Here is a 26,145-nt window from a genome sequence, read left to right on the forward strand (position 1 = left end):
TTGTCGCCTGCCCGGTCGGTGCCCGCCCGCCCCTGAGCTGCGATGCCCACGGGTGGGGGGGAAGTGCCAGCCCCAAACCCGGGCCCGCTTTCCATCCCATCCCATCCCATCCCATCCCAGAGTAAGTTCTCCGAGTTAATGATTCACGTCTTGCCCAGCGCAACTGAGTCACTGCCCATCCCTGGCAGGGAGCGACTGGAAAGGAAAATGCTTTTCCAGTGAGCTGTCGCCGGGAGGGTCCCGGAGGGAGCCGGGGGAAGTCGAGAGGCAAGGGATGAGATTTACTGCTCCAGTTTTAATGGAAGCGCTGTCCCTCAGCGAGCGCCTCCATTCGCCTCCCTGCCCGTGGGATATTTGGGGGGACGGACAAGTCATGCCACGAGGCAAGCGTCGGGTCGCCGGCTCTCCCGGGCCCCTGAAGCTTTGCCCTTCGTGAGCAAGCTCTGAAATGCAAACTCAGCGACAGGCTCCAAAACGCAACGGAAACCAGCAGCTCCAGCTGAGTAGTGGAGACGGGTCTGACCGATGCCGCTATGGAAATGGGTGGCATAGGTCCAAGCATGCCTAGAGTAGGGCTCCCCCCCACCCCCCATCAGTCTTTTTGCCTAATTACACCTTGCCTTTCAAACACAACTGAGAGTTGTCCAGCACAGCAAAGGGTCTCTTTCTGCAACCCGCAACTCAAAGGTCTCTATCCAAAGCCTTGTTTTGATGGACCCCCTCCATCCCATCGCGCTCGCCTGCGCTTTTAGCTCCTGGGCGATTCTTTTTCATTTTTGTCATCTGTTTTTGACAAGTAGGAAGTCGTGTGCCGAGCTTTCCATCGCTGCTGCCCGATCGCAGCTTTCGATCGCTGCAGGGTTTGCTTGCGCGCTCAACGGCTGGTGCTTTCCTGATGTGCTTTACCGGGGTGATTTGAGCTGGTGCGTGGCAGGGAAGGGGCAGTTTGCTGCTCCCATTTGTTCTTTCCAGGTGCTGTTCCTTCTGCTTTGGGGCAGAGACAGAGCGGCTGCCTATTCCTTGTGGGATTCTGCCTGTCCTCCCTCCCTGGAGGAGTAGGAGGGACACAGTGGGTCCAGGCACATTAGTTTGTACTTGGCATTAAGTCCCTTGAGAGTGTGGCCTGTGCACTTCTGCAGCAAGGGACGCGTGCCATTTGGGGCGCAGGCAAGAAGGCCTGAGTGAGATCAGGGCAGGCCACATCCCTTGCAGGGAGCACAGGGAGATGCTCCCGTCTCTGCTGCTGGGCTCTGGAGCAGCCCCCCGGGAGCTGCGAGGTGGCCAGGCCCCTTCCCTGGCTGGCGGCAGGATGCTCGGTCACTGGCCTTCCCGCTGTGGGGCTTGCAGCCATCTGTGGCACGTCCCCGTCAGGGCTCTGCTTCCTGTTTACATGGCAGTCCTGCAGGACAGGCCGGGGCAGCCCGGCGGGCAGGGGCGGCCGCAGGCAGCGGGGGAAGCTGGGCTCGCTGAGGTTATCACAGATGGAGGCAGGAGCTTGCCTCCCAGATTTCCCTGCTCGTGCATCTGTCCTGAGACGTAGCGCTTGCCGCGAGCTGCTCTAGGCGATGCACCAATTAGGGTGTTAGAAGGGGATTAGGCAATTATCAGGTTAATCGGAGGAGTATCCACGTTGCTCAGGAAACGCTTATAAGGGGGATAAACCTTGTGCCACCTTCAAAGCACAAGCCAACCCTCGATGAGGTCATGAAAAAGGTTGCCCGCGGGCAGGTTACTGCAGACGTGCCCCTGCAGCCGTCCTCGCGCATCCTCTGACGCACTTGATGCTGGCGAGATACGCCACTGCATTGCCAGGTAAAACCCTGCCACCTCCTGCCCTCCAGCACATCCTTGGAGGTTTTTAAGGCACGGCTAGACAAAGCCTTGGCTGGGATGATGTAGGTGGGGCTGGTCCTGCTTGGAGCTGGGGGTTGGACTAGACGTGACCTCCTGAGGTCCCTTTAGCCCTCGTTTTCTATGATTGTCTGAATATAGGAGAGGAACAGCACGGTCCAAATAGGGAGAGCGTGTTTGCGGCGGCCCCTGCGCTGGTGCAGGAAGTTTTCACAGGCACCAGCTGAGCTGTGCTTGCGGGATGCTTGGCGTACTGGGCTTGCAGGAGGCCATGCTTGCAAGCCTTGGGCAAGAGATGACAGCCGCCCAGTACGTCTATCTACCCCGGCCTCATCTTTCACGTCAAGAAAGGTTCTTCTGCCGGGAGAGGCATTTGGGAGCAATGACTCTGAAGTGGTGCCAGCCTTTGTCTGGAGGGACCTGATGTAGCAGATGCCCTAGTGACTCTTGTTGACTGCTCCGGTCAGGAAGCCACAAATCCTCCTCCATGCGGGGAGAAGGGGCTCATTTCTGCCCTTGATAACTTGCCAGAGCCCAGCTGGAAAGCAAGGTGCTCTGGTGATGGTCTCTGTGTCTAGAACGCAAGTTCCTAGCGTGTGCGCCTCACACGGGCTTGGCTAATTCTGTCTGCATGGGCGGTTGCTCTAGTTGGGAAAAGTTTTGCCAGGGATTTGGAAGCATTTCATCCCAGCACGACAGGTTTCTTGATGGACACGGATGTTTTCCTGAACTTGGGCAAAGGTCTAACAGAAGGGGTCTGGGTTGGGGTGGCTGGGAAGCGGAGCGCAGTCTGACCCCAGACACACCAACAGAGGAAACGTTCGGGATCAGTCTCCAAGCCAGAGCTGGAAAAGGGGCAAAGCGCAGGGGAAGAGAAGGGGCTGGATGGATGCTACATGGGCAAAGCGAAGAACCCATCCTGCGTGTTATTTCATGGCACGTGAGCGCCCAGGTACCTGGCAGTTGGGATTACTTTTAAACATGACTTGATCAGCCCCTCCTCGGATGGCAGCATGTTTCAAGTTGACAGGTGGAGACTTGAAAGTGGATGTGGGTGCTGAGCTGCACGCATTATGCTCATTCCAGTGGGAGTCATCCTGCTTTTAGGGAGGCCAAGGGCGTTGCTGGTGTCTAGTGTGTGGGTAGCAGACCTCCACCCTTTCAGCTGCCAGTGTGTTGGCCCCATGGGAGAAAGGCTCTTGTTTGGGCAGACGGACCTGCCAGGAGAAGGTCCTAGTCTTTGTTTCTTCTTTCCTTTCCTGTTGACTTTGCCAGGTGTAAAACACAATTGTCAGCAGTTTACAAGGAGGCCGAGAACAGGGCTTCCTGTGGGGGAGAGCAAGGGTCAGGCTGGGAAGGAGAGGGGACGTGGAAGGATGTCGCGTGTCGTTCACCTTCCTGCCTTTCACCCTGCCGTGGAGCCTCCGCGCGGTGACTCACCCTGGGTCTGGCCCTGCTCTTTCACGTGGCGAGCGAGTTCATTGATTATTCTCCTGCTTCCGGCAGGAGCCCAGCGAGACAGGAACGTTATCTCCGGGGGGATTGCAAAGGGTGGCTGGGGAGAGCCCATCCACTGATGCTCCAGGCCACTGGAAATCAATCCAAGCGATGTGTTATAACCAAATCCACATCTCGGGGACACAAGAAGAGGCAGGTCTCCCTGCGCGTGCTCTTGGAGCAGGTCTGCTTGTCAGGGTGGCGTCTCTTAGCCACGCGCTCATGTGACATAGCCTTCGTGGGTCCCAGGACTCAGCCCTGCCCCGATAAGCATGTGTATCTGAGCTTCCCAAACCAGCCCGTTCTCCAGATGAGCACCCAAACAGCTTAGACCCGTTGGTGTTGGTCAGATAGCTGCTGCTTTCTGCAGGCGAGTGGGGAAGTTTCCCGTGCCCAAGCTACCACGTGCCAGTTCGGCTTGGGGTAGGCTTTCACAACCAGGCTGGGGGGCAGCACTAGCAATGAAAACCCTGCTTCGCTCGGCCTGGGACCGCTCTGGATGCCTTCACCATCCGCCAGGGCAACGCGGCGTATCCGACCGGGAGCGGCGAGCCGCCCCCGGGATCCACGTGTCCCGCAGCTGAGCAGCGCGTGGCGGTGACGAGATGACTGGAGCTCCTTCTCTCCGCACACGAAGGGAAAAGGGAGCTCCAAACAACTCAAGGAAACGCCGTGTGCCGATGGAGCTGTGGCAGCCTGGCTTCCCTAGTGCTTCCTGCGCCGCACGTTACACTTGACCCCGCCAGCACCGTGCGCCAGTGGGAGCGGAGCCATTGTCTCCAGCGTCAGACCAAGCTGCACGGCTATTGTTGAGAGCCCAAGCTTTTCCTCTCTCACCCTGGCTCGATGACCGCTTGGATGTGTAGCCAAAGCAAACACGACCTAATAAAGATATGGAGATAACTGGCGCTGCGTAGCCAGGAAGAGCTGAGCACATGCGGGCTGGACGAAAGCTGGGGTCTCCTGGGAGAGGAGTCGGATGAGGCAGGCAGGGTGGAGACATGCTCCTCTCTCCTGCTGTTCACGCTTTCACAGTTTAGGGCTGGAAGGGACCTCGTGCCCCGCTGCTCTGGGCGGCAAACACTGCTGCATGCAACCCTGGCAAGGTGCGCGTCCCCTGCACCCCTGCCGGGAGTCTATGCCAGAGTCTGGTCACACAAACTGGGAAGACGTGTTTCCTTGTATAGTCTGAAACCTTCTTGGGGTCTTGCCCAGGGGCGGCGAGTGGAGGGGTAACCAGGGGCCAGATGTCGGTGCTGCACGGTGCTGAGCTGGGAGCTGCGCTCAGATGCTGTGCACACGGGGCTAGGAGAGCTGCCCATTCCCCATCCTCAGGTGGGTGGACGCCCCTCGTGCTGATAGGAAAAGGCCGTCTCCTGCTGCACGGAGCCAGCCTGGCGACTCCAGGCCACGCTGGGTCATTGATGCCAAGCGTTTGGCAGGAGCTAGGAGGAGACTGGGCACCTACCTGGGCAATGAGGATGTCCAGGCAGGGGTATGAGGAGCACGAGTTTGGGCAGGGCTCAGGTGCCCCGTCGTGGTCCAGGTCTGCCCTCTCCCCCCGTCTCCTGTGGCAGAGTCTGTAGGATGAGCGGCGCGCGAGGTGCGGCTCGGGCAGGAGCCTGAGCAAGTGACATCACTGGAAAGGATTAGAAAGCTCCGGGTAGTAATTATCTTTCACTGGGAACAGCCTGCTGACTTTCATGCCCTGCCAGCCAGGGCTCCTGCTGACGGCACACCTGGGCATGAGGTAACTGGATAGCTGCCCACGCGGTTCAGGCACGGCTGGCTTTGGGCACAGACCCAGCGCGCGCTCCCTGTCTTCCCGGGCCATCTTTGTTCCTCTGCAGCCAGGAAGCCTTGCTGCAGCAGTGAGACGAGACCGAGCTTCCCGTCCTCTCTCGGGGAGGGGACGCGGGAGCTGCCTGCAGCGCGGCTTTCCTCGGCAAGGCCCTTTCCAGATGGGGAGGCTTTCGCTGCTGTTTGAAGCGCGCATGGGGGACGTCTCCGGCGCTGCCTGAACATGCTGTTTAGGTTACTTGCAAGAGACAAGGGTAAAATCAGTGGGACGAGGATGGCAGGGGGACAGAAGAGACTCCTTAGGGAAAATCCAGCCCAATTCCCACAGAGCAGGAGTTTCCCCACAACTTTCTCAAGCCACACTGGGGTTTCAGGCATGCCTGGTGTTCGGTGCGCGCCTGCGGCTGTTTGCTCCCAGCAGGTACAGGGGCAGGGGTGGGGAAGCCTGCTTGCCCCAGGGAGGCAGCTCTGGATCCAGCACCCCTCTGAGCCAGCGTCCCAAGAGTATTTCCATGGGCTTGCCCCCTTTCTTGGAAAGGCGAGTTGATGTGGCTGTAAATGTGGCCAGGTGGAGTGGAAATAAAGGCAACAACTCCCAGGAGAGACCTCGGCTCCGACCCCCATGCACCGGCTTCTCTCTCCCCATGGACCCCCAGCTCCTCTCTGAAATATGGTGGTTGGGGCAGTGCAGATCCCCCACTGGCAAGAGATACAGCTTGTAGGGCTCATCGTGGCTTTCCTAGGCGCGCAGATGAGCCCTGAAGAGCCCGTACGTGTGTGCCCGCCTAGGACAGGTCTACCCTGCACGGCGCTAGAAGCCAAGCTGGCCGCCGGCCGGTCTGTGCAGGGGCTGATGGGTGGACGAGGCGGTGGGAAACCTCCCAAACATGTTCCTGGTGTGGACCGGGCGTGCTAGAGTGCTGCCCCCCTTCCCAGAGGGCACAGCCTGGGCTTGACGGCCGGTCCCTAGAGAGCTGTAGGCTGAAATGAGCTCTTCGTTTGCCGCAGCCAGCACTTGGCCCAACCGTAGCGGATGAAGCAGTTTGCCAACACGGAGCCTGGACATCCCCAGGTCCCAAGCGGTTTCCACGCTAACAGCTCGAGCTGGTTTCCCAGAAAGACTCCTCTCGGACCCGTGCTGTCAGCGACGGGATGCCTCGTTACCGGCCTCCTCTGTTTTTTTCCAAGAGCTGGCTTCGTTCTCACAGCTTTGTTTTCCTTCTGGAAGGTGCTGCCGCTGCGTCTTCCAGGCTCGCACGTGGGAAATGCTCGCTAGCGGGGGATTTTTTTCTGTGCGTTGACCCCCAGCTGCGCGCTGCTCCCCTCTGGCCTGCAGCCAGCTGCATTTCCAGGCTCTTTGGAGCGCGGGTTTTGCAATAGTACATAAACTTCTGGCTCCAGAGAATGGCTTTGCAGAGAGATTAGTATCTTTTAACAAAGAAATTAAGGGCCTGCCAGCAAAAGCAAAGGCAATGCCTTGGAAGCTGGGAAAACACCCCTGACCTTTCCCAGGAGCCTCGCTTCAAGCATTTGGGTCTGGCTAGCACATGGCAGACATTAGTCGGCTTGACGCCTTCTGTGCGGCGTGAACGTGTGACTGCAGCTGGGCCCCAGTCCAGCGACCTCTGGATCCCGGGGAGCCCCCCACTCCCCACTGCACTCCTGGGTCTTGCCCGTGGGATGGGGCAGGCCCAGCATTGGCTGTGCGGGCTTCTAGATTTAGCAGCTTTACCTTCTTCACAGGCAGGAAACAGGCTCCTCCATGCCTGAAAAAGGAAGAGCCACCCTTGCCCGGGCTCTCTCGTGGCCCCGGGCTGATACCTGGCCCGTTAGCAGACACCAAGGATGCAGAGCTGCAGGGGAGAAGTGCCGGAGGAGCTTTGCAAAGCCCATCACAAAGGCAAGGGGAGGGTGACCCTGCTTTACCCAGGGAGACTGGGGCACAGGGATGGGGAAGGACTCGGCCAAAGTCTCAGTCAGAGCTGGGGACGCCATCCCAATCTGATTCTCAGCCTGTCCCATTGCATAGTCTTTCTCCCCAGGCAGGCGGGCCGTGCTCCGGTGAGGAATGCATCGCCGTGTCTGCTGTCCAGCCGACGTGTCTTTCCCACCTCCTGGGAGCGTCGCTGTGCTTAGGTAGTATCTGGATGCAGAGGAGCTGGCTGAACCCCTCCTTGCTCCTTTGCTTTGCATGTTGGTCATCGGTTCTTATGTCCGTGGGATCAGAGCGTGTACGGTCTGGGTCTTTCTGGGTCAAAATGCCTCTGCTTTGTGGAGCCACTGGTTGCTGCTCGGTGCATTGTGCACGTCGTGGCACTCGCAGGCAGAAACCACACACAGCTCGTGATTTTGGGTGCTGCGGTGGCTGTCTGGACTTGGGGGTGGGAGACTTGCAACCAGTCACGCAGAAAGGCTTTGGAGCGGTCTGTGGTCAGAGACCTCTGCCGTCGTCCCTGCGGATGCAGCAACCACGTGTCCCAGACTAAAAATATTGCCACCAAAATAGCCTTTCTGGAAAGGTTTCCTAATCTCCCGGTAGTTCCTCTTGCTGGCGTGCTCAGTCCCCGTCACAAGGCAGAGCGAGCTCGGCAGTGCCGTTCACCAGAGAAGGAACTCGGATGGGTCCCAAATGTTCTGACCTGCCCCAGTCCCAGGCCGTCGATCGCAGCCAGCTGCTGCCGCTTCCTGCCAGTGTCCTCATGTTGCTTTTTAAAGCCTGAAAAATAGATTGGCAGGCTCCAGTGTATGCCTGGACCACCGCCCTGACCTGTGCACCATGCAGCCTTCCCCTCCTCAAAGCCCCTTCCAGCTCGCTGCCTCTCCCCAGGTGCTTCCAAAATTGGCGTAGGCTAAGAAATCCTTCCCAAAAGGGAGCAGTGTCCTTGGACCCAGGCTCTCCCCCGCCCCCGCCCCACACTCTGGTAGCGTTGGCTTCATTCAAAGCCTTTAACACAGATCCTAATTCAGCGGTCACAGAAGGGTTCCCACTAACTTCAGTGGGATTTAGAGCAGCCCCTAGTCTGTTTGCTCCTTTGGGCACGGGCTCACTGGTGAGCATCACGCATGTCTGAGCCCTGGACTACTCGCAATGGCACGGTAAGGGGGGCTTTTGGAGCCTGCTGAAATGGGAGAAGAACAAGTCGAACAACTTGTGTCTCCTCCAAGTTAGTCATTTGCTCAGTTGGCCAGTGTGTTTTTGCAGCCGCGCGTAAGATGAAATTCCCGTGCACAGGCCCAGCATGGGGCTTATGCACCCCTGAGCCCCAGCACGCGTGCATGTGCGTGCTTGTGTTTCACCCCATGCGGACAGCAGCAAGGAGAAATCAAGATGCATAAAAGAAATTGGTAGCACCGTGTGTTCTTCATCCTTGTTCAAAACTCACAACTTTCTGTGTTCATCCTGCCAGCGCTGCCATGGGGAGGGGAGGCCTCCCCGTCATGCTGATGGAGAAATGGAGCTGGAGGGGTCAGACGTGGCTTTTCCAAGATCGGTGGAAGTCAGTGGTGCCGCTTGGATTAAGCCCGAGGATGGTGCGGTTACCGTTGCACCCGCAGGCTGGCTCTTGTATCGGTACAAGTGAATGTCTTGCAGTCTGGTTTTGCAAGCACGCCTTTGCAGGAGCTGATTGTCCACGGCTGGCGTGCTGCGGGCTTCTCGGAGCAGTTCAAGTCAGGGTGAAGAGCTTGGGAAAGAGGAGACTAATGGAAAGGGGATGTGGCAATGGGTGGGTCCTGTGCAGAGATAAATGCACACTTGTGTGCCATGGGGGTTGGGTTCAGGGCCTGGGACTCGCCAGCCTGCTTCTTAGCCAGCGCGTGAGCCCAGCACCCATCCTTCCCCGTTAAGCTGCTTAGTGCTTTGCCCTTCTTGTGTCACTTCTCCAGCGGCCGCAGTCTGGCATGATGCTAATTGAAGACCACCCAGCTCGCTCCGCGGTGTTTGTGCAGCAGTGTCGTCTCCCGAGTCTTGCGGGCTGATGTAACTTGAGGCAAGTAACAAGGACTGACCTCACGGCGGGGGAGGCTGGGATTTTGTCGACCTTGGACGGGAAGTCTTAGGGCAGAGAGTTTTGGATGCCTCTGGCTGCGCTTTGCGATCTGGGAGCAGGCAGATCCCCCTCCTCCTGCACCCCAAAAAGCCAGTAGTGATTGCTTTTCCTCTTGGTGCGTCTTCCCAGACCGTCTGTTGGCCCCTGGGGGCTGATGAGATTGAACGTGGCACGACTGGTAAGTGCAGGGAGGACGTTTGTGGGGGTCGGCACGGGGGACCACAACACTAATGTGCACAAGCGCAGGGGACAGCAGAGGCCCGGCTCCCAGGAGAGCCACCCCACTGAGTCCAGTGTGCAGCGCCGTGCTCTGCCAGCTAAGCACAGCACGTCCCCAGCATCCGGCACCATCCTTCCCCGTGGCTCTGGGGAAGGACACGGCCCGGCTGAGGGTACCGGCAGGTTCGAGCAGCCAAGCACTTCCCACGTCGCTCCTGGCTCGTGCGTCTGACTTGCTCCCATCCTCCCTTTGCAGACGTTTTCCCTGTTCCTGCCCCTGAAGGAGACACAAGGTCTTCCTCCTACATCAGTTCGTGGCTTCTGTGCACAGGGAACGTGCACTGTTTCCACGAGGCCTGGGCAGGGGGCGAGGGCTTCACTGGTTTAGCTGAATTCCCGTTTGCTGGGAAGGGTGTTGGGAGGACCCTCAAAACCCCAGCCCTTTCCGGGCTCCTAGCTGCAGAGCACATGCACCAGGCCTTGGGGCCAGAGCAAGAAAGGTTTCCAAAAGCCCAGCATCAAAGGTGTGGGAGGCTGCTGGCTTGTGGGCTCTGAGGTCAGGGCCGAGCGAGTGGTAGAGCAGCGCCCTTCTGCTGCATCTCTTTGCAGTTAATCCAACAGCTCCCAGGGAAAGGACGGTGGGGAGGTTGTGCGGGAGCTGGTCAGCAAGCAATGGTGGAAACGCCGAGGCCAGGATTGCCCATGGGGAGGTTGGAGGTGGTTTGTCTCCGCGGAGCAGCTGGGCATGCAGTGAGCCGGGCACTGGATTGCCCAGCTCTGCCAGGACTAGCGTGCCTAGTCTAGGGGCTCCGTGGCCTGCGGCCTTGCCCGGCTCAGCGTGGCGCACCGCAGAGCTACGAGGGATGCGTCTGACCCCGAGCAGCGAGTCCCCGAAGCCGTGGCGTGCGTGTCTCCGCACGGGCTGTGCATGCTCTGCCACGCGGGGCGATGCGGGCAGGCTGCAGAGCCCATGTGCCGCGTGAATCTCTGCATGTATAAAATCAACCCGGGGTTTTCGGCTCCATTTCCCTGCCTGGTCCTGTCCCTTCCTATTCGAAAGGCCCAGTCTTTCCTCCGCGGGTGGATTTTCCTCCTCTGCAGTGACGGGAGCCCCTGGTAAGAGTGGCCCGAGGCCGGCTGCAAAGGGGACGCGTGTGACTTTCCCCCAGAAGGCTTTCCCTTTGTCCCTTTGTTCCCGCCTGCCTTTTGCACGCCCTCTCTGGCACGAACGGCCCGCGCTCATTCAACGGCTCTCTTAAGAAATCCTAGTGGAGAGTTAGACCTGGCAGATGGAGGCCTCTTACCTCACCGCACAAAAATGCTTTGTTATTGAGAAAATGGAAACTGTCTGAGGTTTCTGGGCTGAATAGAGTCATTGGTGTCTTGTTTTAACCGCAGCTCGGTCGCGGCTGCTTGAGCTTTCCCTGAGCTGAGCACTCCCTTCTCCAAACCATCCTCTCCGAAGAGTCGCCGCGAATTAACTCGTTAGCGCTGGAGGCTCCTGCCTGCCCGGAGACCTCAGCTAGTGGGGAAGAGCCCTGTCGCCACCGAAGCCTTTGCCCAGAACAAGAGTGTCCCTGGGAACCCGAGCCGGGCTCATCTCCCATTTCTAATCCATACTGTCCCGCTGGCCGGCACGTACGCGTGGGAAGGCCAGTCGCTCTGTCCGCTTAACGAAGAGCGTAAAGGTTAGGGAGGAAAGTGGTCAGGGATGTGTCCGGACTTCCACGCCCTGGCTCTTCCCCGCGCCCTCGAGCTCCTGGTTGCGAAACGAGAAACTTCTGCTTGTCACGAGCTATTCGAAGTCGGCAGCGTGGTCTGCCGCGGGAGCTCAGCGAGGGGAAGGGGTTTGCAGGATCCGCCAGCTCGTCCTTCCATCGCGAGCAATGACAGAAACAGCATCCCCTGAAACGCAAGGCTGGCTCTGGTTAATGGATCGTTGTACGGATTTGAGGCATTAGATCCGCGCCATTCGATAGCTCCGGCTGGGAGGGTTGCAGAAGCATTGTCCGCTAGCGCCCTTGCAGGGCTGGCAGAAGCAGCTCTTGGGGTTGTTTTTTTCAAGGAAACTGAGCCCAAGATCCCGGTTTTTGCTGGGTTGAAGTCTCGTGGGCCCGGGAATCCCTTCCAGCTGCTGCGGATGTTTGACCGAGCTGGCGCATCCCATGCACAGATGTGGCCCCTAAAATATGGCAGCTGTGAGGGCACGAGAGAGCCCGGCCATCTACCCTGACGTGTGAATACGGCTTTGCTGGCTGGCGTGTGTTTGCCCGGGCTGCTGGAGCTCCCCTAAACCGGCTCCGCTCGCAGCTCCTCGTCCGGGGAGAGGAGTGACTAGTCAGCCTCTCCGCGGCGCCCCTTTGAGAGCCAGCGTGGGCTTGAGCAATACTAATCGACTTAACTGGGGAAACAGTCCCAGCTGCTCAGAGCGGAGCCCGGGAACGACCGGTTTCCATCCTAGCCCCCTGCTTTCTGTGGGTTTTAGCTGCGGTCATGAAAATCCTTTCCAGGCGGAGCCTGGCTCCTGAGGTCTCCCTGAGGGTTTAAAAAAAAAATGCAAAATGCAAATACAATTGGCAGCTATTCGCGGAGGAGCACCGGGTTACGGGTCTCCCCTCTTCCTGCAGCTTCAAAGCAGCCTCCATGGGGTAGGACCAGGCTCCCGAGGAGGATTTCCCCCCTGGGTGCTGGGTGCATTGGAAGTAAAGCTGTTTCTGTTCTGGTTCAGCGGCGGGCGTGGGCCCTGCCCTTCTGGCGGGGGCAGGATGCATGTGTTAACTCCGCCTGGGAGCCTGCTGCTTGGCAGGGGAGGAGCCTGCCTGGGTTTTTGGGCTCTTCCGCGGAAACAAAAGAAATTGCATGAAGTGCAAAATGCATCCTAACTCGAGGGTCTGATTGCGACGGGCCGGAGCCAAGAAATTCCTCCCAGGGGGTCACAAGCCATTGTGCTGCGCCAGGGCTTTCACACACAGCGCTCTGGGAGAGGGAAGAGCAGGGGAGTGTCCTGGGTGGAAATGCTCTGGTCTTGTCGGCACTTGAAAGTTAACCTGGAGTAAGGTAGGGTGTGAATTTAACTTCTGCGGCTGTTCCCAGCGTGCCTCGTCGGTGTGAAGCTTGCCCCGCTTTAGCAGCTGGACAAGGCGGAGGGATGTCTGGTCTCGCTGCGGCCGGAGGAGCCTAATTCTACACGCCCGCGTCCCTCCTTGCTTGCCCCGCTTCTCCTTGCAAAGCGGGGTGCCTCTGGGGACCTTCGGGGTGCAGGCCCGGGGTGCATTCACAAGAGAGACGCGGAGCAAGGGAGGGAGGACTCTGGCAGGGCTGGGTCTGTGGTGCATCCTTGCCTGTGTATTCCCCGGGCAGGGACCGAGAGACTCGCTGCCTCGTGTCGCCGGCGTGAGCCGTGGCAGCCTGGAGATGATGGACTGCCCTGCCGCGCGGAGGTGCCGCGAGGGCGAGGTGTGCGCGAAGTGATGTAACTGTCGGGGAGGTGATGCACAACCGGACCCACAGAATATGTGTGTGTGGTCTTTGGTGGGCGATGGGATGGAGAAGTCCCTTTCCTACTGGAGAAGCCACTCCTCCTTCGAGAGCTGCCCTTACCCACGCCTCGGTCCTGGAGGGACGGGCGAGCATGTGGCCGTCCATGCCAGCACTCGGTGCATAGAAATCCACCCCCAAAAACACCCACCCGTATCATGAGCGGCTGCCGCCGACTCAGGAAACACGGTGGTACCAAGAGAGACGTCCCTGAGGGTCCCTTCAGAGAGTGCCGGGCCAGGTGGGATTATTGCAGCCTTTATTAAAGAGGAGTGTGCAATGTGGTCCGAGCAAGCCTGGCCACGTGAAGCGGGCTTGCCGACCCAAGCAGGTCCCGTCAGCCACAGCAAGATGAGCATGTCCCGCGGAGCTGGAGCAGAAACCTCACACACGGGGCTCTCCCTTGGAGGCTCCGACAGACACCGGGGGGCTCAGGGCGGGCAAGATGTGCTTTGCAACCGCCGGTAAAGCGAATGGGACAATTTTGGCTTCAGGGTGTGAGCGCTGGTTGTAGAGATGCAGAGCCACGGTGCCAAGCAGGAGCCCCTACGCTGCCCGGCGGGTTTCGAGACTCGGGCTCGGCACAGACCGTTCAGTTCAAGCAGCGCATCATCCCCGCTCGAGTCAGAGCGGGGTTTGCTTCGGCAGGATTAGGGTCAGTAGGAGGGTGGCTCGCCGGCTTCCTCTGCTCTCGGTGTGCCCAGAAACGCGTTCTCTGCCCCGTCGCCGGGGCCAGGGCCACGTGTGCCTCCTGTGCACATGCAGAGTACCTTGAGTGGCAAGAGCCCAGGCTCCAGCCCCGTGTGATGAAACCTGAACCTCTCTCGGAAACGCTACTCCTGCGCTGATGTCAGCCCCCGGTTTATGATGCGACTGCTTTTGTTTCTGGGCGAGCACTTCAGTGTTTTGCTGGTGCGCCGGGATTGACTGGGGCGCCGTCTCCCAGCACACCTGCTGCAGCCGACTCCAGCGCGGCTGCCGCCCCGGGACAGGCGGGCTTCCCTTTGCTTTCCTTGCCGATCCCCCCGCAGCCAGCCATGCAAGGTAACTTTCTGCTTTGGGCAAGGGAGTGCTCAGTAGGGCTCGGGCAGCCTGGGGCAGTCTCTTTACCCAAAGCTCATTTTGGGTTTGGCTTGGTGGGGGGCACAGCGGGACTCTGGGCTCCCATCGCTCACCGAGTTGCACAGACGGTCTTGGAAACTCTTTTCATCTCATGCACGGTTGCACCGGGTGCTTATCTGTGCACACACAAGGTGTTCGCCGCGTCTGGGAGGTCAGCCCCTCTGCCTGCCGTGCTGGCTGGCCGGGTCGCAGCTAGTTAAAATCCTGTCCTGCGGCGTGCCGTTGTCACTTGCTCCGTGCACGCTTCCCGGGCGCCTTTGCCTACAGCCCCGTAAGCTCACCTGAGCTTCTTGGTTGCTGCTGAATGAGGATGCAATGCTGGAAATGGGCATCAGGCTGCAGGGCAGGGGCTCCCGGGCTTCGGAAACATCGTGGTTGCATCTGCGCGGGGCCTAGAGAGAGGCAGAAAGCTGCCGTGCCAGGAGAGCTGTTGGAGAGATGAAGAGGCAGTGTGCGCTCCCAGGGCTTTACCCCCTGGAGTCCTTGCTGGAGGCTGTCTTGCCCAGGACAGGTGCCCGAGGTGCGGGTAGCAGGGGCACTAGCCCTGTGAGGTTCGGTAGCATTTGGGGGGCAGGTTCTGGGGAGTTAATGCAGCCCCTTGCTGCTGGGGGAGACGCCTCTGTTCTGGGCACACCGGTCCTCTCGCCCTCTGGGCTGACAGCCCTTTCTCACATGCCAACGGCACGGCCCCGCTGCATGCTGGAGCACACAGGCTTCTTGCACACTTTCCAGACTTTTGCTCAGCTGTTTTATTGCCTATAATGCTCTATGTGGAGCACGTTGCCACTGCCCAGAGCTCCTTAAAACGCTGGGTATGTAAGAAAACAGAGGGGAAACGCTGCGGCAGAGCAGAGCGGCTTGCAAATGGCCAGATCTGGACCGTGGCAGTAATTCACTCCAGATGGGTCTGCAGTAAAGTGGCTGCAGCCCTGCGCTGGAAGGGAAGAAAGCCTCTCCCTGCACACAGTGCTCCGGGGCCATCTCTGCTCTCGCTTCCTGACCGCTCCCGATCTTGCCCCGCGGGCCACGTTGCCCCAGCCGAGGAAGGCTGCGGTGGGCACGTGCTGCGACTGCCGGGCAACGGAGCTTTGTTTTGGACCACAAGAAACCAGTGGCGGGGGGGTAGGTAACCCGAGACTATCCCCCTTCGCTGGCACTCGGCGCTTCGCCCGATTTAGAAGCTGCCGACATGCCGGGGCTGCGCAGCTGTAATTTCCTGCGCTTGCGAGGGACGCCGGCAGCTGTAAAACATGCTTGGGACATGGCTGACTTCTGCAAAGGGCAGCAAAAAGGGGGGCTTGCACTTAGCCCTGCAGCGAGAGGAGCACGCTAGTGGGGGAGTCTGGGTGGAGGGTTGGTGAGGGTGGCCCTTCTCTCCCCTCTGCCTCTCGCCAGCCCCCCGTCCTGCCCGCTGCAAAGACACCTCGGGGGAACACAGCCCGAGGGGGGCAGGGGGTGTACTAGGACCACAGCACAGCAGGAGGGCGCGAGGTTGCATGTTGCCCGGCTGCACGGACCATGCCGGCTGCAAACGCTGCTCCCCGGGACACAAGGAATGGAGTCCGCAGCAAATAGTTTGACCAAATTTGGGGAAAAAATTCCCTTCTGGCCTGGAAGGAAGAAGAAGGCAGAAAAACTTGCACGCAGACACTTCGATTTATGCTCCTAGGACTCCTTAAATCAAGATGTTTACGAGCTGAGCAGGCCCTCCATCAACCCAAGCGCTGCCGGGCACTGCGGCGAAGGTGGCTACGGAGGAGAGCTGGCTTCAGGCCCCGCGGACTGGCTCTGCTGCACGTGACTGCAGGGCACGTGCCCTGCAGCCGTCTCCATGCCAGGCGCTCTGTTTGCAGAGCTCAGGGGATGCTCGCTCAGGCGCATGCCCGGAGCAGATCCTCCCACGCCTGGGTACGAGCGTCATGCCACAGCGGTGTTCATCCAGAGATCATGGAGGGTTGCGCACATGCTCGCTTGAGTTACCCAGGCAGCTAGAGGTGAGGCTCGATTCACCCGGCACTGCGATGCAGCCAGGTGGAAGAGGGGGAGCTGCGCGCAACAACGTGATGCCGTTGCACGGGGCGGGAGGCAAGACTGCACCATGCGGTTGTTGCGGCAGGAGCATCCTAGGGAAGCACGAGGAGCTGCTTTCTTCCGTGGGATGCTGTGCAGGAAGAGACACGTGTGGCCCCCAAAAGCGAAGCGGCTGAGCAGAGCCTGGCACCCCAGAGCAGGACCGCGGCGTTGTGCTGGGTTGCATCCAGCCTGTGGAGCTGGGACGCCGGCGGTGGGAGCAGCCCGCAGTAATTGGCAGTGAGGTTGCCAGCGGACGCCCACCTTCGGATGGGGCCGTGCTACTTCAGCTTGCCGTTGCTAAAAGGCTGCCAGCCAACCTCTGGCCTAGATTGTAAAATATTTATAGCGTGCAAGCGCGTTGGGGTGCGGCTGTGCCTCGCTTGTTCGCACAGCCCCTTGCATTGGCGTTATGGAAATACACGTGACAATTTAGCACCAGGTGCAGGCTTTCACCTGCCTCCATCGATTCCCCGGGGAGTCTGGGCTCTGCATTTTTCTCTCCGAGGAGCTGGGTGTGCAGCTCCCCAGCTCTCCTGGACTGGCTCTTCTCACATGCGGACTTCTGCCTTTAAAGCGGGCGTGTGGGCAGCAGTGGAAAGGCAAGGGGAGCGTCTTCCTGAGGATGATGCTGGGCTCTCTCCTGGCCTGGCTGCAGGCAGCTCACGAGCAGTCGTGAGACCGTTTCTCTCTGCACCATCTCTGTCGGGTGCATTTCCCTCCACGTAACCGCTGGGGATGATTTGTATGCCGGGCAGTGCCAGTGCCTGCAAAGGGCCCTCTCCTTTGCATGAGACTGTAATCACATAACCAATTACCCACTGCACGGCGCTGACGGGCTCCGGAGCAGACGGCAAGGGAAAAGGGCTTGAGCACGTGCAATTCCACAGCTTAATAGCAGCAGCGCTATGCAGGGCAGCTAGCCTCGTCTCCGCTCACGCCTGCTCTCTCCACGAGCATCCCTGGGGCCTTGTCCGGTCCTCTCGGCTGCCTGCGCCCATCGCTCTTCATCACAGAGCCTGAAGTGTCGTGTCTCGGTACCTTCCCCGTCACGGGCAGGATGCTTCGTGTTTGAGCCGGGCTTCAGCTGCTAGAGGAGACCAGGCGCCCCGGAGCAGGCTGGTGCTTGGGGTGGACGGAGGAGCTGACAACGCCACGAGATCGGACTCAGACATGTTTCCCGGTCGTGGTGGCAGCTCCGGTGCGAGGCTTCAGCTACCCCCGATGTCTGGATCCTCTCTTGGAGATGCGGGTCCTGACGGAGCCGTCTCCAGCGCCGCGGCACACGCAGCCGTCGGGCAGCCTTGAAGCCCTGAGGTGCTCAGTCTTTGCAGGACTCGGCTCATATTGAGCACGAGGTGAAACCCAAGCGAGCGAGAAGTGCCAGGGTCAAAAGGGACAGTGGGACCGTCGTGTGCTGAGTGCGAGGGAGGCCCCAGGCTGGGCCCAGCGTTGTGAGCACGGTGATGTGGCGTGCCACTTGGCGTACGTCGGCTGGAGCCGGTGACCGCACTGGGGCTTGGTGTGCGGGGACCTGGGTGTCCGTGGAAATGTCTTGTGGACAGAGGGAGTGAGGCCTTTCCGGTGTCCGGCTGCCGTCCTGCCCCATCACCTCAGCGCGTGGCAGCCTGATGCACATCCTCAGGACAGCACACTCGCTTCACGTCTGCTGGGCTTCTCCGTGATCTCCCTCTGCCTTGCAGGGACCTCTCGCTGGGGACCCTTTCCCTGGCTCTCCAGCTCCAGAGCAGCAAGAAGCTTCGTGTTGCCAGACCACCGCCCCGCAGCAATGTGCACGCTCCACGTCGCGTGGCTCTCCCCTTCCCCTCCTCCGGAGCCTCTGCAGCTGAGCTGCCCCTGGAGCCCAGGTCCTGGGATTCGCATGCCACCATCGGGGATGTGCATGAGAAGGGGACCGAGGGAGAGCACTGCTAATGCAAACCCTTCACCCTGCAACAGCAGGCCTCTCTGTCCCTTGCTTTCAGCTCTCTTTCCTCTTCCAAGTCTTCCCCCTTCCCCATCACCTTGACTTGGAGACCTGAAATGGGTCTCTGCCTCCCAATTGCCTCCTAAGCAGCGATGGATGCCTGGCCGGCCAGGCCGTGTGCTGCTGGGGAGCAGCCTTGCTGGAAGGGGACCCCGCGCCGCTGGAAAGGCCAGGGAGGTCTGTGACGTGGAGACCACCGCTCAGCGTGGCCACGTGGCCCAGTTCCCGTGGGTGCTGGGGGAGCACAGCAGCGTCCACCTTTTATAGGAGCACATGGAGCTGGCGGGGGAGCGCCCTGGAGACTCGGGCTCCGGACGTCACTGTTGCCATAATTAAACAGACCTTCACTGCCCCCGGTCCGAGAGGGATGACTAATGCGCTTGTGGGGAGAAAGGAGCCGGAGCTCGCAGAGCAGTCGCAAGCTGGCTCTTTCCTCCTATTCAAGCACTGGCCTCAGCAGGCTTTTTCCCCGAGCCAGAGTCCATCGACTGTGTGCTCTCGTGCTTGCCCGGGGCACCTCCCTTCCGCTTCAGCCCTCCGGGCACGTGCTGATGGACGATGCCCGCAGGCTGCAGCCGACCCCGTGAGCTCCCTCACAGCAGACTTGCTGCAGACTCGCAGGCAGGAGACCCTCATCTGCTCGGGGAACGCGTCTCCGGAGGGCAGACGGTTTGGGTGTCTGCTCCTCTCCTCTCCTCTCCTCTCCTCTCCTCTCCTCCCCTGCCCTAGATAAGGAGAGTGAATCACAGTCTCCTCTGGCGATGTCTGGGCCTGCAGATTTCTTAACCGTCTGGAGAGACGGCTGCCGTCCAGCTGCGGAGAGCTTCCTCGTGTGTTTATATCTCGCTCCTCTGCTCCCCCTCCGAGGAAACGGCCCGTTTGACTCGTGACTGATCCGAGGGGCTCCAAGTCCCGCTGTCCCGCTGGACGCCGGCGTCAGAGATGTTTTTGCACAAGATGAACAGCCGATCCCCTGAACCAGGCCCCGGCCTCGAGCGGTTTTCATGTTGGTGGGGCCGTTGTTCTGGGTGTATTTTACAGCTCAGCCCTCGGTAGCTGGGACGTCCGGCGAACCCCTTCCTCGAGGAGTGGGGGCTGCGTTCAGACTCCTCTAAACAGGAGCATAAATGCGCCTGGGTCTAGTCGTACATTTTATTTTCAGTCTCCCTGCTTTGTTTTTCCTGAGCAGGTGCTGTCCATCGGCTACAGGGCCAGTCGGTGTCTTCTTATTCGGACTCCTGTTGCTAGCATTCGGTTCCCTTGGGCTCAGAGCGAGCCCCGGGGTCTCCCTCTTGCTCGCACCTGAGCTGTCCTGGCCCCTCGCTGGCTCTGCCCTGCCCTGCCTCCTCCTCCACCCAGGTAACAAGCTGGCTGGCTACCGCGTCCGCAGGCCAAGGCGGTGGCTATGCGGGGAAAGATGCAAGAAGACAGTTTCCATCGCGGGTGGGAAACGCAGCCTCAGATGCCGATGTGGCTTGGTGGAGAAGAGTCCCGTTCGAGTGCAGACAGGAGGCGGCGACTCTTCCAGAGAGGGGAAGTTACAGGCTACGTGATCTGGTCTCCTGCGTCGCAACGTCTTCTGGAGAAGAGGGTTAGGGTTCGGGTTCGGGTTCTGGGCAAGAGGTTTTCCTGTCACATAGGACGCTGCTGGCTTCTCCTCGGAGGGAGAAGCGAGGACCGGAGGGCAAAGGTCCGCGAACTCATGCTGGCTTCTCAGAGCCCAAACTCCCGGAGATGCGCACGTCCTTGCTCTCCATGCGCAGCCGCTCTCTCCTTAGGAGGTCTGTGTGCCTCTGGCAGCCCCAGCTGTGTCCCTCGGGGCATGGTGTGAGCACACCGGGGGCAGATCTGGCTTCTCCCCTTTGCAGCACAAGCCCTTCCTCTGCCCCCGTTGGGGCAGTGTCACAAAATCAGTGCCGCAGCCTCCCTACGGCTGGAGGAGCTGCGTCTGGGCTGGGGCAGAGCGGGGGGAAATGGCCCCGAGGGAGCTGGAAGCAGGGCCCGTGGGGCTGAGACCACCGGCGGGCCATCTCGCTGGGTGGGGGGCAGCACGAGCACTAGGTCAGGGCTGGACGGGGGGAAACCCTCCCGGCTGCTCTGCAAGGGGACAGAGCTGCCCCTCGCCTCGCGCAGCAGCCGCTCTCCCACCTAGCACCAAGGGATCGGGGACCGTCTCACGCCCGCCCAGCCTGCACGTGCTTCTGGGCGGCTAATGGACCCAAAAGCGCCTGGGTTCCTCCCCGGATGGACCTCCACCCCCCGGCCAGACGCGTCCGTACATGGAAGAGCCCCTTGTTTGCCGAGACGTCGAGTGCCCTGCTCCGAGCAACCCCGGGCGGATTAGAATAGATGGGAACCTGAAACGTGAGCTGCCGCGGCAGGCCTGTTCCTGCATCCCCGAGAGATTAAATCTGTGCTAGGAATAGCCTCCCGGGGCTGCGCCGGCAGCTGGCGGGGACGTGGTAACAAACAACGGCTGGCGGTGTGGGGTTTCACCGGGCTGCTGGCGTCCGGTGTCAGCACGGCCCGTGGCCGGAGCAGCCTGTCGTAGCACGAGCTTCTCGGCCTTGCAATTGGAGTCCGAGCGGCCTCAGCCGAGCCTGGGATGGTCTGTGCCTGCTCCCCTTCGAGGTCACGGGCACGAGCGCGGGTGTCTCCAGGAGCCGTGGCTTCGCTGCTGTGGGGCTCGTGGGCCGATGTGCTCGAACAGGGGCTTGCGAGGGGAGGCCGGGAGCCGCGTAGGGGCTCTCGTTCCCAAAGCCGGGTGCTCACGGACCCCGTGACTTGGGCACGGCGACGGGGCTGAACCCGATGACAGCACCTCAAGACGGGGGGACGTGACCCTGTGCCTGCTCCATCCCGTGGGTCCGTCCGGACCAGGGGTCCGTGGCCCCGTGCCCTGCGTAGCCAGCCCTCTCAGCAAACACCTGCACGGCCCCTTGCCATCCCGGGCTCAGACACGCAGGAAAGGTGCAGCTTTTCTCTCGGAGCTGCTCCCAGCTGGCGTTTCTTGCTCAGACTGAGCTGCTTTGTCTCGCTTTTTTGCGCCCTGATCTCTGAGAGAGACCGTGTTTGCCTTGGCCCTGCCTGCCGGCTTGGCACCTCTGCCCTGCTTTGTGTGCGAGCCCAGAACAAAGGGAGCAAACAGCTGCCTTCCAGCAGCTTATCTAGCACAAACACCCCCCAGCAAGCTTATCTGCAGCTCCCCTCCTGGAAAGGGCAGTGGGAAAGCCGAGCCTGGTCTGTCAGCCCCTGCCCCGTGAGAGCCCCGGGGCTGCCTCTCCTGGCAGCTGTGCTCCTTCGCTGCGCTCCACCCTGGTGAGACAGCCTGGTGCTGGGCACCGCGGAGCAGCAGCAACAGGCAGGGAGTGCCCACGTGGCAATGCAAGGCCTGCCAGCTGGGATGTGGGAGGCATCAGGATTTGCACCCGGGCCCTTGAGCCTAGCGGCACGGGCTGCGCTCCGAGCCCGTGCCCCCCAGCAAGGGGCCGCAGTAGGCTGGGGCGGCTGGTGCTCTGCCAGCAGACCTCACGTCTACGGCCGGTTGGGCCCCTCCTTAAGGCGGTGGCTCGCTGTTGCTCACAGGTGTGCACACCTGGGCTCCCCAGCCCGCAGCATGTGAGAGCAGCCTGCCGGGAGCAGGGCGCTGCGCTCGTTGGACTCCTCGCGGCATCGCTGGGTCGGCGTGGGGGTGCAGCGGCGAAGCTGGGCACAGGACAGGCAGCGCTGGGGCTTGAAGGGCTCCGGTCCTGGGACTTGCTGTTGCATTGGGCCTGGCCGCGGTTGCAATGGTAGCCAGCGCCGGGTCTGACTTGGTGAATGCTGACCGCCCTCTGGTCTGAGAGGCATCGTGCGCTGTCGAGGGAGCGGTGGCCGGCAGTCCAGGTGCCTGCGTAGCCTGCGAGCGTGGGGGCGCCTCTCCCTCGGTCCTGACTGGGATCCTGGAGCACGAGGCAGGGCTCTTTTGTCCAGCGAGTTGCTCTGGGGGCACGCTCCTCTGCATCAGCCTTGCAGGGCCTGGCCTGCTGCCTGGAGCTGCTCCAGCGGTGCCCTGTGCCAGGGCCAGGTGCGGCCCCTGGGCTGCGGTGCTTGCAGGAGCTCAGCTGGCAGGTTGCACTCTCAGCTGGGGTGCAGCAGGCATGACCTGATTTGCTCACAGTGCCTGTGGCTTTGCCCTTTGGAGGTACCTTGACAGCTTCCTTGCGGAGGATGAGAGATGGCTGACAGCGAGGCTTTACGTGCAGGTGTCCCCACGCCTCTGCTGGCCACATGCCCCGGGTGGGAGGGAGGTGGGACAGGGAAGCAGCTGGTTAACGCGTGGGTCTGAAAAGAGACTTTGTTCCCTATCTGTCACTTAGCCCTGGGGGAACAGTAGCCTCATTCACCAGCAGCGCTATCTCCTCGTGCAGCAGGCGCGGCAACAGCTGGCCAGCCGGGGTGCTGGCCCGGGAATGGCCCGGCGAGCGTGCTGCGAGGCGAGCCCCAGCCGCCTGCTCTGAGAGGCTTGGTCCCGTGGGAGGGCAGCACGGGGATGACACGGGAACTGTGGCACGGGAGCGGGTGATTGTTCTGCCCCGCGGAGAACTGCATCCTGCCCGAGGGGTCACAGGGGAGGGGAGGGGTGCCTCCCCGGGCCGCGGTGTCTCCCAGCAGGCGAGAGCGGTCCCCCCCAGAGCGGCACCATGACGGAGTGCTTCGACTGCGACAACTGCAAGGAGTCGCTGTACGGGCGCAAGTACATCCAGATGGACGATGGGCCCTACTGCATCCCCTGCTACGACGCCCACTTCGCCAACACCTGTGATGAATGCAAGGAGCTCATCGGCCACGACTGCCGGGTGAGTGCGCGCAGGCTCTGCCCGGCGGGGCTTCCCCTCCCCAGGCCCCGGCTGTGGGTGACGCGCCCCCGCCTGCTGTCCCTGCAGGAGCTGTACTACGAGGACCGGCACTACCACGAGCACTGCTTCCGCTGCTTCCGCTGCGACCGCTCCTTGGCCGACGAGCCCTTCACCTGCCAGGACGAGGAGCTGCTGTGCAACGACTGCTACTGCAGCGAGTTCTCCTCCAAGTGCATCGCCTGCGAGAAGACCGTCATGCCAGGTAGGGGCGCGGGGCTGGCCGGGGCATCTATATTGGGCCCCTCCGAGGGCTGTTCAAGAGCCTGCTGCCCCCTCCCCAAGGCATGCTCGAACGGGGGAGCATGCAGCGTCGCACCGAGAGCTCGGGGCTAGGATGTCGGCAGCATTCCCCGCTTTGGAGGAAAGGGTGATGGGGTGCAGTTGGGTTGATGCTGAGAGCAGGAGATTCCAGGGAGCTTGCAAGTGGGGTTGGGGTGCTGCCTGGCTTTGCCTGCCTGCTTGGGTGCTGAGTGAGGGATCCCCAGCCCTCTGGAGAGCTCTCCCTGCTGCAGGGGTACCCTGGGGGGCTGCGTCTCTGCACAGGCTTTCCCAGGCATCCCGTTGGGATGGAGCCTGCACCGGGGAACCGGCTTCCTCAAATCCTAGAGGGTGGAGCTGGATCTCCAGAGGTCACATCTCGTCCAAGCCCTGTGCAACCCATCATCTAAACTCACCCCTGACGCAGCGGGCTGGCAGGAGGGTGGTGGGGTGGGGAGAGGCACGTGGAGCCGTGCCGTCTGCGCGGCCTGCTCAGCCCAGCCCTTTCCCCCCACAGGGTCCCGTAAGCTGGAGTACAACGGGCAGACCTGGCACGAGCACTGCTTCATCTGCAGCAGCTGCCAGCAGCCCATCGGATCACGGTCCTTCATCCCCGACAAGAAGGACTACTACTGCATCCCGTGCTACGAGAGCAAGTTTGCTCCGCGCTGCACTCGCTGCAAAAAGGTACGGCCTGGACGCTGCTCCAGTGCCAGACTCAAGCAGAGGTGGGAGCTCAGCTCAGTGTGTGCCCAGCGCTTCCGGGGGTCACCCTTCCCTCCGTGTTTTGTCCCGGTGCATCGTGCTCTCCTGAGCACCGTCTGGCTCCCGCTGTCTGTACCAGATCTGGAGTCTCCTTCCGGGGAAGAGGCAGAGCGAAGGGTCCCCTTACACGGGGGCCACTGGGCTGGCTCCGTGGGATGCCTTTGCATCTCTTTGCGGGGCTGGCAGGCTGCCCATGTCCTCCTCGCAGCCCCCGTGCTGCTGTGGTGGAAGGGGGCTCCAGACTGCTGTCTGCTTGCTGCTCCCGGCAGGGCAGGGCATGCAACGGCCTCAGGGTAACTGGTGCTCTCTCTTCTCCGCCAGTCTCTGACCAAGGGCGGCGTGACTTACCGGGACGAGCCCTGGCACAAGGAGTGCTTCGTCTGCACCGGCTGCAAGACGCCCCTGGCTGGGCAGCAGTTCACCTCCCAGGACGACAACCCCTACTGCATCCACTGCTTCGGCAACCTCTATGCCAAGAAGTGCAGCGCCTGCTTGAAGCCCATCACAGGTGAGCGGGGAGGTGGGGAGGGGAGGGGAGAGCACGCGGCGCTCGGGGTCTTGCAGCGTGGCCACGTGCCCCGTTCACCCGTGCTCTGTCCCTCTCCGTTCCCCCGCAGGCTTTGGCGGTGGCAAATACGTCTCCTTCGAGGAGCGCCACTGGCATCACAACTGCTTCAACTGCGCGCGCTGCAACACCTCGCTGGTCGGCAAGGGCTTCATCCCCGACAAAGATGAGATCCTGTGCCGCGACTGCAGCAGCGACCTCTGAGCCCCGCCGGCCGGCCCCGGGGCCCCGGCTGCCCCCCATCGCGTGTTGGGCTGCCTGGAGGGGTGGAGGATGACCCCCCGTGGCTGCTCCCCGCTGCCGAGGCTGGATCTAAGCAAAAAATAAGGAGCTTCTGTGCCCATCGTTATTAACCTTTTCTTTCGCTTGCTATCGCTCGGGCGCTGGCTGGGCCACGAGCCCCACCTGAGCGCAGGAGCCGGGCAGGGCGGGCCTGGGCTCTGCACGCTGGCGGCACAGCCTCCTTCCTTGCTGCATGCTGCTGGCTTTCTCCTCCTCCCCTTGCTTTGCCCAGCACCCAGCAGCCTCCACCCGCATATGGCTGGGTCTCTCCGGGCTTCAGCTTTGCAGCACAGCCCCTTCCTGCGATGCTAATGCAGCCTTTTGCCCCCCTGGGCCGCTCATGGGTGCTGGCTGCCAGAGCCCTGCTGCGAGGGACTTTGCATTGGGTCAGCTCTCCCACCCCCTGGGTTCTCCCCACCCTGATCCCTCCTTCCCATGCGGCGTATGCCTGCGTTAGCGGATGCAGCCCTGGCTCCTGGCGGCGTTTCTGGGCAAGGGCTGCACCCTGCTTGTGAGCTCCCCAGCTCCCCGGGTCATTCCTCCTCCCATGGCGCAGCCTGCTTTGGTCTGGCCGAGCTGCTGGCAACATCCTTGATGCCCCACGTGCTTGCAAAAGGCACGCAACTGTTGTGCGCACACGGCCTGTGCATGAGTGCCGCAAGGAGCGTGCCGGGAAGGACCGCGCCGGGGCTGGGCAGAGCAGGAGCTGCGTTCGCAGTAGTCACGGTGGAGGCTGCAGCCCCAGCTGCCTGGGTGGGAGGTGAAGGATCTGGTCCCCTGTGCTCTCTCCTGCAGGTCCCTTCCAGCCCTATGGTCCTGTTCTCTGCACCCTCGGGGACTGGGGCGGGGGAGACAAGGGTCTGAGAGCTCCCCTCCGCCGTCACGCCCGCCCTGCACCCTGCTCCGGTGGTCCCCGAGGCGCTCACACCAAGCCCTGCTGCAGCCCCTCCCAGGCAGCCGGACGCTCCCCTGCATGCGCCTCCCTCGCACACTCCCCGCACGCTTCTGTCCTGCAGCCATGGCCCACTGGTGCTGCGGGCCCCGCACAGTGTTATGCATGCAACTCGCTCCTCTACGGGCAGCCAGGGCCTGGCGGAGCCCCTCGGGTGACAGCTTTGACGCAGGCACGTCGGAGGTGGTGGGTGCTTTGTGTTCTGCCCCGGGGAGCTTCCCAGAGAAGCGCCCTGAGCCCAGCCTCCTCGCGTCTGTCTCTGTACGGCTTTGTGTAATAAACCTCTTTGGGAC

General features: G+C 61.3%; 1 protein-coding gene across 8 annotated transcripts in view; it reads left to right on the forward strand.

Annotated features, from left to right (window-relative positions):
* FHL3 (four and a half LIM domains 3) overlaps window positions 1–26,145 on the forward strand; it is a 26,833-nt gene extending 688 nt beyond the window's left edge. Inside the window, exons 1-6 of one of the 8 annotated variants that reach the window (XM_025213577.1) lie at window positions 8,907–9,137; window positions 22,786–22,970; window positions 23,058–23,232; window positions 23,806–23,975; window positions 24,375–24,561; window positions 24,671–26,145. In XM_025213577.1, the coding sequence (XP_025069362.1) occupies window positions 22,815–22,970; window positions 23,058–23,232; window positions 23,806–23,975; window positions 24,375–24,561; window positions 24,671–24,822 (840 nt within the window). In that variant the 5' untranslated portion in view covers window positions 8,907–9,137; window positions 22,786–22,814 and the 3' untranslated portion in view covers window positions 24,823–26,145. Of the gene's footprint in view, window positions 1–8,906; window positions 9,138–9,235; window positions 9,376–12,264; window positions 12,474–13,643; window positions 13,998–22,782; window positions 22,971–23,057; window positions 23,233–23,805; window positions 23,976–24,374; window positions 24,562–24,670 lie in introns of those variants that run through there. The other 7 variants (XM_025213578.1, XM_006031912.3, XM_006031910.2 and 4 more) reach the window with 7 other exon arrangements.

This window comes from Alligator sinensis, unplaced genomic scaffold (assembly GCF_000455745.1).
Source record: "Alligator sinensis unplaced genomic scaffold, ASM45574v1 scaffold1123_1, whole genome shotgun sequence".
Taxonomy (NCBI): domain Eukaryota; kingdom Metazoa; phylum Chordata; order Crocodylia; family Alligatoridae; genus Alligator; species Alligator sinensis.